At 41.6% G+C, this 18,081-nt stretch overlaps 1 protein-coding gene across 1 annotated transcript; it reads right to left on the bottom strand.

The window, feature by feature from the left end:
- Positions 1–1,044: 1,044 nt before the first annotated feature.
- On the bottom strand, positions 1,045–8,037 carry LOC150044780 (uncharacterized). The gene is made up of 5 exons (XM_090320786.1): positions 8,026–8,037; positions 6,719–6,845; positions 6,154–6,237; positions 3,194–4,861; positions 1,045–2,740 (listed from the first exon to the last, which is right to left on the bottom strand). The coding sequence occupies exons 1-5, from the start codon at positions 8,035–8,037 to the stop codon at positions 2,280–2,282; spliced, it is 2,352 nt and encodes a 783-aa protein (XP_090176912.1). The 3' UTR covers positions 1,045–2,279.
- Between the last annotated feature and the right edge of the window lie 10,044 nt (positions 8,038–18,081).

Genomic DNA, 18,081 nt, shown 5'->3' with positions numbered 1-18,081 from the left:
AGGCTAGTCCTCTACCACTTGAGCCACACTGCCACTTATACAATGCCATCCATCTTGCTTCTAGGAATTATAAACTTAGGTCAAGCTTACTGTATCTATGTAGATGAATGGGGTTTCATTCTAAGCTTCTATAAAATGTCGGATCCTCTCTAGCCTTGAGAAAGTCCAAGGACACTGCTCAGGCTCTGAACTCAAGCCCAGGATGGGCTTCCTTCCTCCTTTCCTCCTTGCCTCCCTCCCTCCCTCTCAAGGCCTAGAATCTTTGCTGAGGCCTCTAATGTTTCAGGTACAGCTCAGAACCATAAGATTTGTATCCACTTAAATTATCCATCAAATAAAGGAGCAATCACTCAGCAGCATGATCCATTCATGGAATACATTCCCCATAAGGAAGAGTAGGAACTAAGATTTATTTTTCAAGTTGTCAAATCCAGACTTACATTGGTAAGGATACATTCATTAAAGTTTTGTTTCTTTTAACAAACAGTTAATTGATATTTAAAAATCTTATCTGCTTAATTAATCTTTGGGAAATCAAATGTTAAACTTAATGCTGTTGGGGGTTGAAATTTGAAACTATGAAAAGAATCTGCAAATTTAACTTTCAAAAGAATTAAATAGTTAGAAATTAGAGTCAGGCATGGCTGCTCGCATTTGCAACCTTTTCTTTTTCCATATAAAAAGGGGAATTTAATGGGGAAGTAGATGGTGAACTGACCGCCCAGGGACATAGTGTAGACTCAGGAGCTGACACTGTGACCCCGAGTGGCTGTCATGCTGTTTTTTGTTTTGTTTTGTTGTGGCATTTGCAACCTTTTATAGACTGAGCTAGGATTCCTTGCAGAGTGTTGTGATTTATGGCTATCCAGACAAAAATTCACAACAATGCATCTCATTCAACAGCTGTACCCAGTTCATTTTACTTGTTATCTCAGCTCCACAAAAAGGACATAAAGATGGATTGTGGTGCAAACTGGCTTGGGAATACACATAAACCGTAATATAAAAAGAAGTGAAACAAAAGACCAGGGTGTGTGGCTCAACTAGTACAGAACCTACTAGCATGAATGTGACTCTGAGTTTAAGCACAGGGAAAGACAGGGGGAAAGCATATGAAGGAATTAAAGAAAAAAATGAAAAAAGGAGAAGAGAGGAGAAAGTGAGAGGAGTTATTCAATAAGCACATACCTCAATACAAGAAGGGTTAGAAATGAATCTGTTTTCTTATCATTTTTCTGCTACTTCACCACTTACAAAATCCAATGACCTGTTGTTGCCTATTTTAATAATGTTTGTCTATTTTCCCACCAGAGAAACCAGAAGAGGAGCTATGGCTGAACTGGTAGAGCAACAGCCTTCAGCAAAAATGTTTAAGATCAGTGCCTAGGCTCTGAGTTCAAGCTGCAATATCTGTCCACACATACAAAGAAAATGTATCCCCAAACGTGTGTTCCTCCATGTTCTTTGCTGAACACAGGGACAAAAGGTGTGGAAATAGATGTTCCTTCTGTGCACAATTTGTAATAAGTGTTATCTTCTGTCAGATTTTCTATTAAAACCCAATCTGGAAATACTAAGTCATCTGAGTTATAATGCATGGACCACACAATAAAGTGAGAAATTTTGGGAAAACAGTGGAGAAAAAGATGCTCAAATCATGACACTCTTTTCCCATCTAATAATCCCCAAACCATCATGGAGATGACCTCAACACCAGTCTCATAGAGCCAGAGCTCATTTCTGAGAAGAAATGAGAAAGTATGGTTTTGGCCAGTCCTGGGCCTTGAACTCAGGACCTGAACACTGTCCTTGGGCTTCCTCAAGGATAGCTCTACCACTTGAGCCATTGCACCACATCCGGCTTTTCCTGTGTATGTGGCATGGAAGAATCGAACCCGGGTCTTCATGCATGCTACCATGCACTCTACCATGAGGGTAACACCCAGTCTCCTGTGTGGGTTCTAGGAACACTGAGCTATACTTTTTTTGTGAATAATTTTTGACATTTCTTACATTCATATGGTTTCTCTCCTGTCTGTGTTCTCTGATGGACACTGAGGTATGCCATCTTCTTGAGAAACTTTCCACATTTGTTTCATTCATAGTATTTCTCTCTTGTATGTTAATGAGTTGTGAGCTGTGCCTTCCTGCATTCATAAGGCTTTGATCCCAAATGGATTTCCTAATGCACCAGATGTGACTCCTGCTTGAAACACTCGTCCTTTATAATCTAAGGGTTCTCTCTTGCATGGGTTCTCTGATGCAAACTGAGTTCTTATCTACTTGAAAGATTTTCCACATTTATTATTCCTAAAGTATTTCAGGTCTGTAAATTCTCCTATGTCTACTGAGAATTGAGGTCCGGTTAAGGTCTTTCCACACAGTTTACATTCATAAGGTTTTTCTCCTGTATGAATTCTTATATGCCTCCTGAGATATAATTTCTGGGTGAAGGATTTGGTACATTCCTTACATTCAAATGGTTTCTCTCCTGTGTGTGTTCTCGAATGGCTTTTCAAATTTGTCTTATGTCTGGAGGATTTGTCACATTCCTTACATTCAAAGGGCTTCTCTCCTGTGTGTGTTTGCTGATGGGAAGAGAGGTAGGACTTTTGTCTGAAAGACTTTTCACATTCTCTACAGTTATAAGGTTTCTCACTGGTGTAAATTCTATGATGCACACCGAGATATGACTTCCACTTGAAGGTCTTTCCACTTTGGTTGCATTCATAAGGTTTCTTTTTGGTGTGAGTACTCTGATGTCTGATCAGAGCTGTCAACTGCATGGAAATTTTCCTAAGTCCTTCATCCAGAGGGTTTCTCTTCTGTGGGTGTTTGAGTTTGGGAAGTTGGGTGTGACTTCTGAGAGACAGATTTTAAATACTGGCTGTACTCATCAGATTGCACCTCTGGATATTTGCTCTGACATTTTGGAATGGATCTTTTCTTCCTTGAAGAATCCTCACATTCTCCACATGGATTCTCCCCGTTGTACATTTTTTTATGTGAAGTGACTGTAGATCTTAAGGACAATCTTCTTCCACATTCAAATGGTTTTTCTAATGCAGGAGATGTGATCTCTGCTTCAAAGACAGTTTATAATCTCAGGGTTCTCTCTTGCATGGGTTGTCTGATGCAAAATGAGTTTTTATGTAGTTGAAAGATTTTCTCATTTATTATTTCTAAAGTATCTCACGTGTGTGAATTCTCCTATGTCTTTTGAGATGTGAGTTCCGGCTAAAGGCCTTTCCACACTGTTGACATTCATAAGGTTTCTCTCCTGTGTGAATTCTTGTATGTATGTTGAGAGCAGATTTCAAGTAGAAGGACTTGTTACATTCCTTACATTCAAAGGGTTTCACTCCTGTGTGTATTCTCTCATGTAAAAGGAGGTGTACTTTCTTTCTGAAAGACTTTCCACATGTTGTGCATTCATAAGGTTTCTCTCCTGTGTGTGTTCTCCAGTGGTTTTTCAAACTTGTCTTGTATCTGAAGGATTTGTCACATTCCTTACACTGGAAGGGTTTCTCTCCTGTGTGTGTTCGCAGATGGGAAGAGAGATATGACTTTCGTCTGAAAGACTTTTCACATTGGTTACACTTATAAGGTTTCTCACCTGTGTGAATTCTATAATGCATATTAAGATATGACTTCATCATGAAGGTCTTTCCACATTGGTTGCATTCATAAGGTTTATTCTCGGTGTGAATTCTTGTACGTATATTGAGATCCGATTTCAGGGTGAAAGATTTGTCACATTCCTTACATTCAAAGAGTTTCTCTCCTCTGTGTGTTCGCTGATGTGAAGTTAGGTTTGACTTTTGTCTGAAAGACTTTTCACATTTGTTACACTTATAAGGTTTCTCATCTTTGTGAATTCCGTGATGCAAAGTGAGGTTTGACTTATTTCTGAAAGATTTTCCACATGTGTTGCATTCATAAGGTTTCTCACCTGTGTGAATTCTATAATGCACATCCAGATAGGACTTCCACTTGAAGGTCTTTCCACATTGATTGCATTCATAAGGTTTCTTTTCTGTGTGAGTTCTCTGGTGTTTGTTCAGAGCTGATACCTGGGTGGAAATATTCCTATGTCCGTGTCCACAGGGTTTCTCTTCTGTGGGTGTTTGAGTTTGGGAAGTTGGGTGTGACTTCTGAGAGACAGATTTTGCACACTGGCTGAACTCATTGGAATGCACCTCTGGATATTTGCTCTGACATTTTGGAATGGATATTTTCTTCCTTGAAGAATCCTCACATTCTCCACATGGATTCTCCCCGTTGTACATTTTCTCATGTGCAGTGACTGTAGATCTTAAAGACAATCTTCTTCCACATACAGTACCTTCAGGTGTTTTCCTTCCTTCCTGGTGTATCTCATGGGCAAGGAGAACAGGCCTATCATAGTCTTCTGTGTATTCATTATGGTCTTGAGTGGGTTCTCCCACATCAACACAATTATGTCTAAACGATATGGCCTCTGGGTTTAATACCTTCTCTTCTCCACCATATTTCAAGTACTGCAGCTCATCTGGACTTTCATCATTTTGAGTGAAATGCTCAGAATATCTGAGGGATTGTTCAATTGTAGGAGACACAGCAGGCCTGTATGCAGCATGCATCTCATCGGGCTTACTGGAGAGCAGTATGCTCTGACACTCATTGAGCTTGTCAGTCCTCAGCCCTAAGGAATCCCCATTATTCCTCATCAGCTCTGGCTTCTGTTTTGAACTCAACTTAAAAGTTGGGATTAATCTCACTCTTTTCTCCTCTGTGTTACTATACATACTTTCTATTTCACACACACATTCAGCTGGATTTTCCTCACAGGTTTGAGTCATTGCCTCCATCTTTTGGATATCTAGAATGAGTCATGGGAAAAAAAATACAAATGAGAACCAAAGATCCTGTAACGGGAAGGTAAAGACTTTTTCTTCCATCCTAACTGTTAAGAGCTTTTAAAATATCGAAGCAGGAATTGATTTATGAGAAATATATGCTTTTCTATCTAGTGTTTTAGTTAAGAAAGTAATACTGATATTTTACAGAGAAAAATGTTTTTGTGTGTTTCCTTTTTTTTGTTTGTTTTACATCAGAGGAATATTTCCTCAAATTCCTCAACTTTGTACTGATAAAATTTTGAGCTCAATACTTACCTTCGTTATTTACTTTCTTTCAAATATTATTAGCTTGATCATGGGAGAAAAGCTGCTTTCTTTACATTCACATTTTTGAAATATCTAATATATTATGCTGCTGTGTTTCTGAACCATTAGGTGACACTTTGCCTTTCACATAATGGTTTGTGCATTCAGTTCTAACTACTCATTATGAATTATTGAGGTATCTGTGGGAATTTTAAATTTTGTGTTTCTCTATCTTAGACAAAGTCTCATGAAAATTCCGTCCTAACACTCCTGCTCATCATAACCATGGAAAACCAAAGATACTCCAGATCACCACCTAGTTAATTATCCTTATTAGACTAAAAGCTTTGGTTTTGGACCTCAGTCTCTGCCCACCACTGATAAACTATTTTGGATTTCAGAGTAGAACAGCTCTGATGTATTCCTTCTTTCCATACACCTGCATACTCCTAGTTTCCAATAAAATTAAATCTCTTTGCCCTCTTCCTTCTTCCTTTTTTTGTCAGTTGTGGGACTAGAACTCAGGGCCTGGACACTGTCCTTGAGTTCTTCAGCCAACACTACTGCGCTACCACTTTGACCCACAGGATCACTTTCAGCTTTCTGGGGGTTATTTAGACAGCAGTGTCTAAAGGACTTTCATTCCTGGGCTGGCTTTGAACCGAGATCAGCAGAACTCACACTCCTGAGTAGCTAGGATTACATGTGTAATCTGGCAGCACCTGGCAGAAAATGAATTCTCATTTTCTACATTATTCACTTTATTCGTTTTGTTCCATAGTGACTTCCACAAAAAGAAAGAAACTGCTAACTTTACTGACACAGACAAATTAGTAGATCTCCATATGAATTCTTGTTTCACAGGCCTTTGACACAAGGATCACCTACCTTTCTGACACACACAGGACACAGGGAAAATAGCAATATTATCCCTCCATACAGCACAAGAAGAACTTACCCTCTGAGTACAGGCCTCAGTATCACTACATGTGATGATGTAACTCACCTGTGAAGTTCTGGTCAGAGGCTCCCCATGGTTCTGTACCTTGCTCCAGCTTGGCAATCAATGGAGGTTTAGCAAAACAGTGCCCTGCTAATAAGAAGTAGTGGAGAACTATTGTTCATGCTGGGTCATCACTGCTCTAGGATGTCACACATATTGTTCACAAGGCTGATCCTAAATCTTGTTTCTCTTATCTCACTGGTTGCATGGTTGACAAGCCTAGGACTTTGCATTCAGTTGGTTAAGTAATTGTCTGGCATGAACTTAGATCTCTTGCTTCAAGCTACAATTCTATCAGTTTGAGTCCAGGAACCACTTCCAGTTCTGAGTAGTTAATTGGAGATAAGAGCCTCATGGGGATTTTTCTGCCATTGATGACTTCAACCCCAAATTCTCAGATTTCAGCCCCCTAAGGAGCCAGGTTTACAGGAGTGATGCACTGAAATCAGTGCCTGATTTAGCGTGCAAATCCTATGGACTGGAATCTTACACTCCAATAAGACAAATAGTCATAAATCCACTACAAACAATGACATTGACCTTGTACATTATTATGATTTTTGCTCACCCAAGGACACCAAGTTGCTGTAGGTTTCTAGCATGACATCCCTGTACATGGTTCTCTGGGCAATGTTCAGGATCTGCCACTCCTGCCAGCTGAAGTCCACAGCCACATCATCAAATGACACCAGCTTCTGTAACAGCACATTTCCATCAAGTCATTAGCCTCGAGGCATAAGAATACCAAGTGTGAAAATGCACTCTTCTATGTATATGTCTTATCTTACATCAAATGTTTGGAGCTTGCTCTGTTATCTAGAGAGTAGGGTAAAGAAAAATTAAACCAGAAATGTTTGTCTCTATTAACTTAGCAATTAGTATTACAATGTTTCTGCTGGTAGGATTACACATAAAGAAGCAATGCTGAGGAGCTTATAACCTGGAAGGATATAATTACCTATACATAGGTGTCTGAAAGACTTCCTTAGCTTAATTTGATAAAATTATTATTTCTCAGGATAACCAGGAAGTAAACAAATTATTTTTCCATATTTTCATATTTTTCCTAACTGAATATCCTAATTTGGTCTTTTATAAAGAGCTCTTGTAAGCAAGCAGAACAGATTCAAGACATCACATGGAACACATATCCAATTCAGACATCTATGACAAGTAGAGTGTCCAGGGGAATGTTTAAGTGAGTGACAATACACAAGAATGTAGCTCATGGGCCAGGAGTGTAGCATAGTCGTAGAGTAGTTGCCTAGCTTGAACGAAGCCCTGGGTTCAAATCCTCCATACCTCATACAACTGAAAGAAAAGCCAGAAGTGGCACTGTGGCTCAAGTGGTGAAGTGCTAGAGTTGAAAAGCCAGAGGACAGTGCCCATCCCTTGAGTTCTAGCCTCAGGACTGGCAAAAAAAGGAAAAGAAAAAAACAAGAAAGAAAAGAAAAAGGAAAAAAATGAAGCTAATGAAGAGCTTGGAATGTGGCTTAGTACGGAAGTGATTGCCCAGCATTCATGAAGCTCTGAGTTCGATTGCTCACTATCACATAAATCGAGGAAGCCAGAAATGGTGCTCTGGCTCATGTGGTAAAGGGCTAGTCCCAAGTCCAAGAGTTCAAGCCTCAACAATAAGAAAGTAGGGAATGATTGATGGAGCACTTAAAAGTTATGACTTCTCACAATAAAAATATCCTATCTTGTACTACCAGTGGCTACTCAGAAGGCTGAGACATGAGGACTGAGGTTCAAAGCCAGCTCCTGAATAAAAGGACACTCATCTCCAGTTAACCTCAAGAAAATGGGAAGTGGGCCTTGGTTCCATGGTAAGGGTGGTGGCCTTGAGCTAAAGTGCTCAGTGCTCAGGCTCACTTTCAGTCCCATGACCCAACAAAAAAAAACAAAAAAAGTCACTGTTGGGAGTTTGGCCTAGTGGTAGAGTGCCTGCCTAGCTTGCACAAAGACCAGGGTTTGATTCCACGGTACCACAGATACAGAAAAAAAGGCAGAGCTGGTGCTGAGGCCCAGGTGGTAGAGAAAGTCCAAGGACAGTGCTCAGGCCCTGAGCTTATGCCCAGAACTGGCCAAGAAAAAAATCTTTTGGGCTTTTGTTCCTGGGACTGGCTTTGAAACTGATCCTCAGATCTCAGCCTCCTGAGTAGCTAGGATTTCAAGTGTGAGCCACTGCACACAGCCTGCTACTAAAGTTCTAAAGATGGAACTGTGGTCACCAATACCAGATACTTCCTTATTAAAAAAGGAAAATGTAGTGCCAGCACAAATTTTTGTGACCTTTGCTACCTCCTACAGATGGAATGAAGGTTGGAAGGGACTAAACACTTTCTTGACCAAGTTAGCCATGCAATAGGCCTTCATGGGAGAATGTACGCAAATGTATAGGAGTTTCAGGAATATTCAAGAAGACAGAAATGTGAAATACAACCACCACCTGCAGGGCAAAGAAAAGAAAAGAAAGAGGGATTTGATCTAAAAATAATAGAATATTTTAAAAGTTGGAATAAAATATCATACTAATTTCTTGAACAGAGTGTAAAGGAGAGGTTAAAAGGACTGCTCAGAGCCTGAGCACTGTCCTTGGGCTTTCCTTAAGATTAGTGCTCTATCACATGAGCCATAGCACCACTTGCAGCTTCTCTATGTATGTGGTAACTAGGAATTGAACCCTGGCCTTCATGCATACTACACAAGCTCTCTACTACTAGGTCAAACTCCCAGACCCCAAAAGGAGAGACTATTGAGTCCCTCACTGACCCCAATACATATGAATAATGACCAACAGTTCTTCCAATCCAGACATGCTTGACAATACTGGAGATGAACGCTGGCTGAACACAAAGGGAAACCTATCTGTAAAGTAATGAAAGAGAACAATCTTCAATTCACAATCCATTAAGCAGACAAACTCAAGTGGTTCTAGGGCTCAAGCGGTTGAGTGCTTGGCTTGAGAAAGCCCAAGGATAGTGCCCAGGACCTGAGTTCTACCCCCAGGAAAGGCACAAAAAAACAAAAAACAAACAAACAAACAAAAAAACTGAAAAAAAACCCTACAGTGATAATTTCATCTAAATTTTGATTGTTACAAGACATTATCATGCTTCATGAGAATAACAAACCATGCCAACATAGTCATATACCCAGGACAAGGTAATTAAAATAGTATATGTTTAGGTAATTATAAAGGAATGTATAGACAATATATTTCATGTAACCTCTCTGAAATAATTTGTAGAAGGGAAACTTATAGCACCATATTCGTGTTTCCTAATGCGTGAAGATTCAATATATAAATAAGTGTTTTAAAAACAAAATTATACAGATTAGTGATATAGATTCATTAATATTGCATATGGATTAGTGATATAGATTCATCAATACTGTATATACTTGATAAACATGAGGCCCTGAGTTCAAATAATTACTCAACAGAAAAAAATGGGCAATAGATTCACATTATAAATGGAATTATTTCATTGGAAAGTAAGTATACTGTATGATGTCATATACTGACACTGTGAGAATATTGCACACTTTTACAGTAATAATACAGTGAAGTATAGTCATCATGTCCTTTTCCTATGCCTTCCATGACCAAGAATAAGACTGGGCAGGACATTTATTTTCTTGCAGTTCTATAGAATAACAACAATTTTTGTGCATGTGTAACTTCTTCTGAAGCCCTAGGCATTAGCCTGAGGATGGTCTTTGTTCTGTACATAAAATTTCTAGTGGGGCCAGGAGTTTGGACTAATGCTAGTAGAGTGCTTGCCTAGCATGTACGATAGTCTCGGTTTGATTCCTCAGTAACACATACATAGAAAAAAGCCGAAGTGGTGGTGAGTCTCAAGTGACAGAGCTCCAGCTCTGTCCAAGGACAGTGCTCAGACCCTGAGCTCAAGCCCAGGCCTGGTAAAACAATTAATTAATCAATTAATTAATTAAATTTCTAGTTAATTCTTCATGAAGAAAACAGTCAAACTATCAGACTAGATTATAGCTACTACATCATAAATAACCTTTTGATGGCCAGGAGTTTGGCCTAGTGGTAGAGTGCCTGCCTAGAATGCACAAAGGTCCGGTTTTGATTCCTTGGTACCACATATGCAGAAGAAAGCCCGAAGTGGTGCTGAGGCTCAAGTGCTAAAGCTCTACCTTTTGAAAGTCCAAGGACAGTGCTCAGGCCCTGAGCTCCAGCCCAGGACAGGCAAAAACAAACAGACAAACAATAAAAGGAACTCTGAAGCTGAGAGTTTAAAGCTCCACCCTGGGCTGGGAGTTTGGCCTAGTGGTTAAAGTGCTTGCCTAGCATGCACGAAGACCGGGGTTCGATTCCTATGTACCACATACGTAGACAAAAAGTCAAAAATGATGCTGAGGCTCAAGTGGTGGAGTTCTAGCCTTGAGAAACTCCAAGGACAGTGCTCAGGCTCTGAGGTCAAGCCCAGGACTGGCAAAAAAAAAGCTAAGGGACAGTGCCCAGGCTCTAAGTTCAGGCCCAGCTACTAGCACTAAAGCTCCACCCTGCCAGCATTCAGAATGTTGAAAGCTGGCCAGGAAGGGTTAAAACAGCAACTCTGGAGTGTTCAGAGACTGAGATCACACCTCTTCCTTAGTGCTGGAAAGGCTGGGAAAAACCTGTGGATGATGTTGACCTTGAAGGCTAGCTAAGGAGGATTTCATGTCGGGACTTTGTGTGGTCTATAGTGTCCTGTCTTAAAAGAATAAAAGTTGGTTTGCACTAGGATGCAAAAGGAAACAATCCCTGGTTTTTTTTTTTTTGCCAGTCCTGGGCTTGGGCTCAGGACTTGAGCACTGTCCTTGGACTTTCTCAAGGCTAGAGCTCTTCCGCTTGAGCCTCACCACCACTTCCGGCTTTTTTCTATGTATGTGGTACCGAGGAATCGAACCTGGGTCTTCATGCATGCTAGGCAAGCACTTTAACCACTAGGCCAAACTCCCGGCCAATCCCTGCGCTTTCTGTCTGTCTCTGTGGCTACCCAGATTGAATAAGGGATTACATCATGAGTAAAAAAAAAAAAAAAAGAATAAAAGAATAAAAGCGTCTTAAAACTCTGTTTTGGCTCTGATTGAAATATTAATATAGATGTTTTATGTTTTTCATGTATCCATTGCAACCTTCCCTCTGTGAACTAAATATGCTTGCTTGCTTTCTGGGACTCTAGGCCCAAAGACTGGTCAAACTTGAGAAGCCCAGTTTTCCTTTTACTGCTCTATTTTTTTATCTCTTCTTCTCCTTTTTTTTTTTTAATTTTCTTTGTGTCTGGAATCCAGTACAAGTGTCTCAGTTTATAGTTAGCAACAATTTTCCTATATAATGGGTGAGAAAAATGTCAATACTGGCTAGGTGCAGTGGCTCTCGCCTGTAATCCTAGCTACTAAAGAGGCTGAGATCTGAGATCAAGGTTCAAACCTAGCCCCGGGACAAAATAACCTAACAGTCTTCTCTCCAATTCAACCCAAGAACACAGCAAGTGGCTCCAGGGTAGGGCAGTAGCCTCTAGCTGAAGAGCTCAGGGACAATGCCCAGGCCCAGGGATAGAATGGTGAGGCTTGAGTTGATAAGTTCAGGGATAGGACCCAGGTTAAGTTCAAGGCCCATTGTCTACAAAAAAATAGGACTGGTATCTTGGCCTAGTGGTAAAGTGCTTGGCTCACATGCATGAAGGCCCGTATTTGATTCCTCAGGACCACCTACATAGAAAAAAAAAATAAAGCTGAAAGTGGTGCTGAGTTTCAAGTAGTAGAATTCTAGCCTTGAGAAAGTTCAAGGATAGTGCTCATGCCCTGATCTCAAGCCCAGGACTGGCAAAATTAATCAATAAATAAGTAAATGATTGGATGAATGTAAAAAAAAAATGTTACTTCTGGCAGGAGTTTGGCCTAGTGGTAAGAGTGCCGGCCTAGCATACAGGTTCGATTTATCAGTGCAACATACTCAGGAATGGCAAAAAAAAAAAAAAAAGAAAGAAAGAAAGAAAGAAAGAAAGAAAAGAAAAGAAAAGAAAATGTCAATTCAAATAGCCAAAGGGAAATTGATCAATAAGAAAACTAGTTCCTGGCAGGGAGTTTGGCCTAGTGGAACAGTGCTTGCCTACCATGCATAAACACCCGGGTTAAATTCCTGAGTATCACACACACAGAAAAAGCTGCACAAAATGAATCCAAAACAAGATTATTTGAAGAAAAGAAAAAGGTGAGATATATGACCAAGAGGTAGGGCCAGAAAAGCATAGCCCAGTGGTAGAGTACTTGCCTAGCATGCAGGAAGACCCAGATTTGATTCCTCAGACAGTGTCACATACACAGAAAAAGCCAGAAGTGATGCTGTGGCTCAAGTGGTGGAGTGCTAGCCTTGAGGAGAGCCCACGCACAGAGCTGAAGCCCTAAGTCCAAGCCCCAGAACTGGCCAAAAGAGAAGGAATGAAAAATAAAGAAGGAAGGAAGAGGGATGGAGAATAAGAAAAATAAATTGGGGCACATGTAGCCTAATTTCCAAGTAAGACACAAACCACAAAACTGTCCAAGAAGCATGTATGGAGAGGAATTTGTACACATGCAGCTTACTCTCTCTTCTAGCACACTTGAAGTTGTGTGTGAACACACTATTTCAGCTGCTCCACTAGCATTTCATTAAGCTACATTTATTTATGTTACTCATGGGGATGTGATGTCTCACTCTCTGCTAGACAACCTTCCATGAGAAGTCACTTCCCCGTTGTCACTGAACCACATAACAAGTGTGGCTACTTTTTCTTACATCAGAAAAATTAAAAACAACCGGAAGCAAATTAGCACTCAATGTAGACAGAATGTAAGATTTTATAATCTGTTCAATATAATACCATCTTTATCTCTTTGTTTTTAAATCTACAAAACAGTTTCACAAAATGAAAGGTAAAACCTAGAGAAATAAAAAGCAACTCACCACAGTTCTTCTCATTTTTTCTTGCTTTTGACAATGCACAGAAGTTTCTGGAAGCATGGCTGGGAGAAAAAGCAAATGAGGTGGTTAGGACAGAGTCTGTGTGGTTTTGCGCTATTTTTTCCTGCACAACACAGGCTATTTAGGCTGGAGAAGCATAAAGCCATCAGTAAAGCCGACGCAACTCGTTAATGCTGACTTTCCTAAACAGTCAAATGAAGGACGTTGGGCAGCCTGCTGGAGACACAGGGCCTAATAAAGAAGCAACAGAAAATACCTGTCAAAGGAGTGTCTCAATCCAACCCACACATCCTGAGTAAGAGAACCAGAAGATGATAGTCTTTTCTCGGGTCCTTTTCTGCCTGGACTGGCTTTGATCCATGATCCTCAGACCTCAGCCTCCTGAGTATCTCAGATTACAAGCATGAGCCACATGCTTGTGAGACTTTAGTGCCTGAGCTGGCTTTGAACCACAATTCTCAGATCTCAGCCTCCAGAGAAGCTAGGATTACAGGCGTCAGCCATCACAGCCAGCTTGGACATTTTCTAATGGAAAATAACGTGAATTTTACAAAGAATAACAAAAAATGAAAATCTTCTCCTCAGTCTTCCAGTGAGGGTGTTTTTGCTATGAAAGACAACAGGAATCACACAGCACTCTCTCAGTCATGGAGGGAAATGCACAGCTCCTGCTTCTCCTGCTCTGCAGGGCCCAGCTTGCTCTCCCGGCGTCCAGAGCCAGTTTCTGGCACCTGAAGGAGACCCGAGAGCTGATGGCAGCGACACTCATGAACCCCGAGTGGAGGAACACGTGGAGGTCGACTCTGCTCCCGTGCCCCAGCCCCGGCTCCCCACCTGACATGGGCTCCACAGCCTGAGATGCCTTCAAGTACAGCTGGGCGCCTGCCTCGGGGACTCCAACCTACAGAACTGGCATGTGAGTCCTCTGAGGAATCCAGCAAGAAGAGGCACACATGGGGATTTTCAAAGGGAAAACACCAAGCTGTGGGCGGGGACGCGCAGAAGCAACCGAGATCTTCCGCTTTCCGACCCCGCCTCAAAGCAAACTTCCTCCAATACCAAGGGCCCTGCCGAGAAACTACAACTCCCACAATGCACGGCGGCACCTTGTCGGAAGTGGGCTCCTTTCAGAAGTTCCACCATTGTCAGAACCTAGGTCCCAGGTGTGGCTGCATGTACTGGAAAGTTTCTCTCCCTGGTTGGGGAGCCGAGGTGAATTTCTTCTGTTGTACTCGAATTCCTAGAATCCCGAAAACACCACCAGAGGCCACAGTCAAAGCTAAAGAGCAAGGGTCGTTTATTACGAGTCTAGACTCGGACCTCAGCGTATCCGTAATCGGCAACGCTATGAGGCCCTGAACAAGGATTTGACACGGCTTTTATAGGGGAATTCCATCGTTAAAATCACTGATAGGCTGTTTGGTAACTCAAACCACTGGTCGCTTTAAGATTAATCAGAGCTCAGGTGTGTAACCACTGAGCGTCAAGCTGTGGCCACCTGGGGTTCAAGTACATGGGCCCTGAGCAAGGGATAGAGGGGGTCATTCCCAGAATACTTCAAATTACTGTTTGCCTCTGGAAGCATTGTAAGACCAAGCAGAAATTGGAAGCGTATGGGGAGCACTAGATAAGCTGACTTGCAATTTTTTTATTGTTTTTGTCAGTTGAGGGTCTTGAACTCTGGGCCTGGGCCTTGTCCCTGAGTTCCTCAGCTCCAGGCTACCGCCCAGCCCTTGGTGCCATGGTGCCCCTCCGGTGTTCTGGAGGTTAAATGGACCTAAGAGTCTCCAGGATTTGAAAGCCGGTGCTGGTTTTGAACCGCAGTCCTCAGATCTCAGCCTCCTGGGAATTTAGGAATACAGGCTGAGCAACCGCCTCTGGCTTTGGCTTTTTAATTCATAAATGTAATAATGGCATTGAGGTTATGAGACTACATTGGTTTTGGTTTTCTTGGAGTGTAATGTATGTCTCTGTTTCCCCTTCAAGTTTTGAGTATCTTCCCTGTCCCTTTGAAAAGATATTTGTAGGCCAGGACCTAAACTAATTCCTGGATAATTTTCTACTGCTCTAATGTTTACAATGGAATAAAATAGCTGGATTGTTATTGTAAGTACTCAGTTTACTGAGTGAAATCACCAGTGCTAGAACAGAGTGAAAAGACAATTTTTAATTTTCAATGGCTAAGTTGTGATTTCTCAGGTATATGACACAGAATTTATTGAATGCCTTTGAGGTTTAATTTCTTGCCTTTATTTACTTATTTATTTATTGGTTGGTTGGTGGGTTATAGGGCTTGAACATTGATCTGGGCACTGGCCCTGAGTTCTTTGGTCCAAGGCTAGCACTCTCCCACTTGAGCCACAGTACCACTTTCCAGTTTTCAGGTGACTAATAGGAGATAAAAGCCTCACTGACTTTTATGCCCAGGCTGGCCTGAACTGCAATCCTCACTTCTCAGCCTCGTGAGTAGCTAGGATTACAGGCATGAGCCACTGGCACCCAGTTCCGCTTCTTTCTTTAAAAGATGTTTGTTCCAGTACCTATTCTCTGTGTTCCAGTACCTACTCCCCAGTGTTGGGCTTGAACTAAGGTCCTGGGCACTGCAAATGTCAGTTCTTTAAAGCAGCTTGGTTGTGAAGGGACCCTTTCTTGACTTCCCTCCAAATCCATCTCCTATAGGCATTGCCCATCTTCAGGAAAAAGGAGTACTTGACTCAACTCAGGGGCTGTAAATTCCCTGATAACAGCTCAGATTTCAAGAGCAGCTTAACCAGGTGGAGTTACCAGAATTCCTCCCCCGCCCTACCCCCTCAGCTTGCCAGAAAACTCCCCCTGTTTCCTTTGTTGTCAGAGCAGTGTGCAAGAAGCCCACCTAATGATAGGTCAATTCAAACAGCAAAGGCGTCAGTGGTTGCCCTAGCCATCTCTCAAGTAGCTTGAGATTCCATTGGCCCCTCTGTATGGCCAAGCCTAACCATACGGCTAGTGGCCTTAAAAGTAACCTGTGAGATTACAGGGGCTCGCTCTCTCACATCTTAGAGAAGGCCCTGACTGGTCAGTACGATTCTCTATGCTAGGCGTAGAATAAAACTCTGTTTAACTCCTGCTTTTGTCAGACTTGTTCCTTTGATCACAGACCCTAATATTGGGGGACTGGACCCTAGTAGTTGGCAGGCAAGATAAGGGAATGTGGGATCCCTCCCCCTTTCCCAGAAAGACCTAGCCAAATATAAAAGTTGTGTGAGTAGTGGGTAATTCCCCCCACGAATGTGAAAGATGCAGCATGGAGAAATCATGATGTCAGCCTGGAAATGGGTTGGGAGAATCTAAGGGGCATGGCCTAGGGCCTCTTGACCTTGGCTGTGCAGGAAAGAGGAAGTCTCTTAATAGAGATTTAAGTTAAAAATCAGTCACATGTTTTTTCTAAACCTGTCTCAAGCAGGTCTCGTGTAAGGGAAGGTTATGGGAGGAGATGACTGGTTAATTGCTGGTAATCACTTAGCCTCTGAAGAGCTGTAGCTAAAAATGAAGAGCCAGAGCTGAGAAGCTCTAGCTAGTCCAAATCCATCTTGTTAGAACTACCTCCATCTTGCAGACAGTTGGGAGATGATTTCCCCTAAACCCTTCTGGGAAGCATTACAAAGTGCCTTAAACTATTCACTCTGAGACTTAGTGGAGACATCGGGAATTCGTCCCCGAGTCAGCAGCTGTGCTTCACAACTGTTTACACTTAATAAAGCAGATAAGGGGTTAAGGAGTCCATCAATGGAAGAGGTAATTAACTATAATATTGTGAAAATGGAAATTCCCCACACGTTTGTTCTGTACTGTAAAAACTGTGCAGACTCTGTGCTCTGGGCCTCCAAGTGTCTCTGATTTTCATGGGCGTGGAGGACCGAACTGGAGCTTGGTAATAAACGGCTCTTTGCGGTTTGCATTGATCGTGGTCTCTGGTGGTCTTTTGGGCGATCTCGAACTTAGGGTACAACACCTCCAATTCTACCAGCTTGGGTAAGTGGTAACCCTCACGTTGATACGTTCATTTTGGGAATTTTAAATTTGGTGTTTCTCTATCTTACACAAAGTCTCATCAAAATTCTTTTCCTAGCACTCCTGTTCCTCAGAAACTTGGAAAACAAAAGATACTCCAGCTCACCATCTAGTTAATCATCCTCACTAGACTAAAAGCTTTGGTTCTGGATCTCAGTCTCGGCCCACCACTCATAAACTATTTTGGTTTTCAGAGGAGAACAGCCCTGATGTATTCCTTATTTCCTCACACCTGAATGCTCGTACTTTTGAAGAAAATTAAAGCTCTTTTCTCTCTTCTTTCTTTTTTTGTCAGTTGTGGGACTGGAACTCAGGGACTGGACACTGTCCCTGAGGTCTTCGGCCAACACTAGTGCACTACCAGTTTGACCTTCTGGATCACTTTCATCTTTCTGGGGTTAGAGAGAAGCGTCTAAAGGACTTTCATGCCTGGTCTCTTTGAACGGAGATCCTCAGATCTCACCCTCCTGAGCAGGTACGATTACAGGTATGACCCTCCAGCACCTAGTACAAAATGAAATCTCATTTTCTACATTATTCACTTTATTCTATTTGTTCCATTGTGACTTCCACAAAAAGAAGGAAATTGCTAAGTTCACTGTCACAGAAATATTATTAGATCTTCATATGAATTCTGTCACTAGGCTAAACTCCCTGTCTCCTATGTGTGTTCAAGGAACACTGAGCTATATTCCTTTGGTGAAGAAATTTTGATATTTCTTACATTCATATGGATTCTCCCATGTGTGTGTTCTCTGATGAAAACTGAGGTATGCCATCTTCTTGAAAAACTTTCCACATTTGTTTCATTCATAGTATTTCTCTGTTGTATATTAAGGAGTTCTCAGCTGTGCCTTCCTGCATTCATAAGGCTTCGACCCAAATGGTTTTTCTAA

This window comes from Megascapheus bottae, chromosome 29 (genome assembly GCF_031878675.1).
Source record: "Megascapheus bottae isolate mThoBot1 chromosome 29, mThoBot2.hap1, whole genome shotgun sequence".
NCBI classification, from domain to species: domain Eukaryota; kingdom Metazoa; phylum Chordata; class Mammalia; order Rodentia; family Geomyidae; genus Megascapheus; species Megascapheus bottae.
The sequence above is the reverse complement of the archived record's forward strand: the minus strand, read 5'-3'. Positions and strand labels throughout refer to the sequence as shown.

Excerpts from the sequence above, each read along its gene's own strand:
- LOC150044780 (XM_090320786.1), bottom strand. Across the intron at positions 4,862-6,153 it reads CTCTGACCAGAACTTCACAG|ATATCCAAAAGATGGAGGCA; the intron begins GTGAGTTACATC and ends GACTCATTCTAG. Across the intron at positions 2,741-3,193 it reads TAGGAGAATTCACACACGTG|AGAAACCTTATGAATGCAAC; the intron begins AGATACTTTAGA and ends CTCACACCAAAA.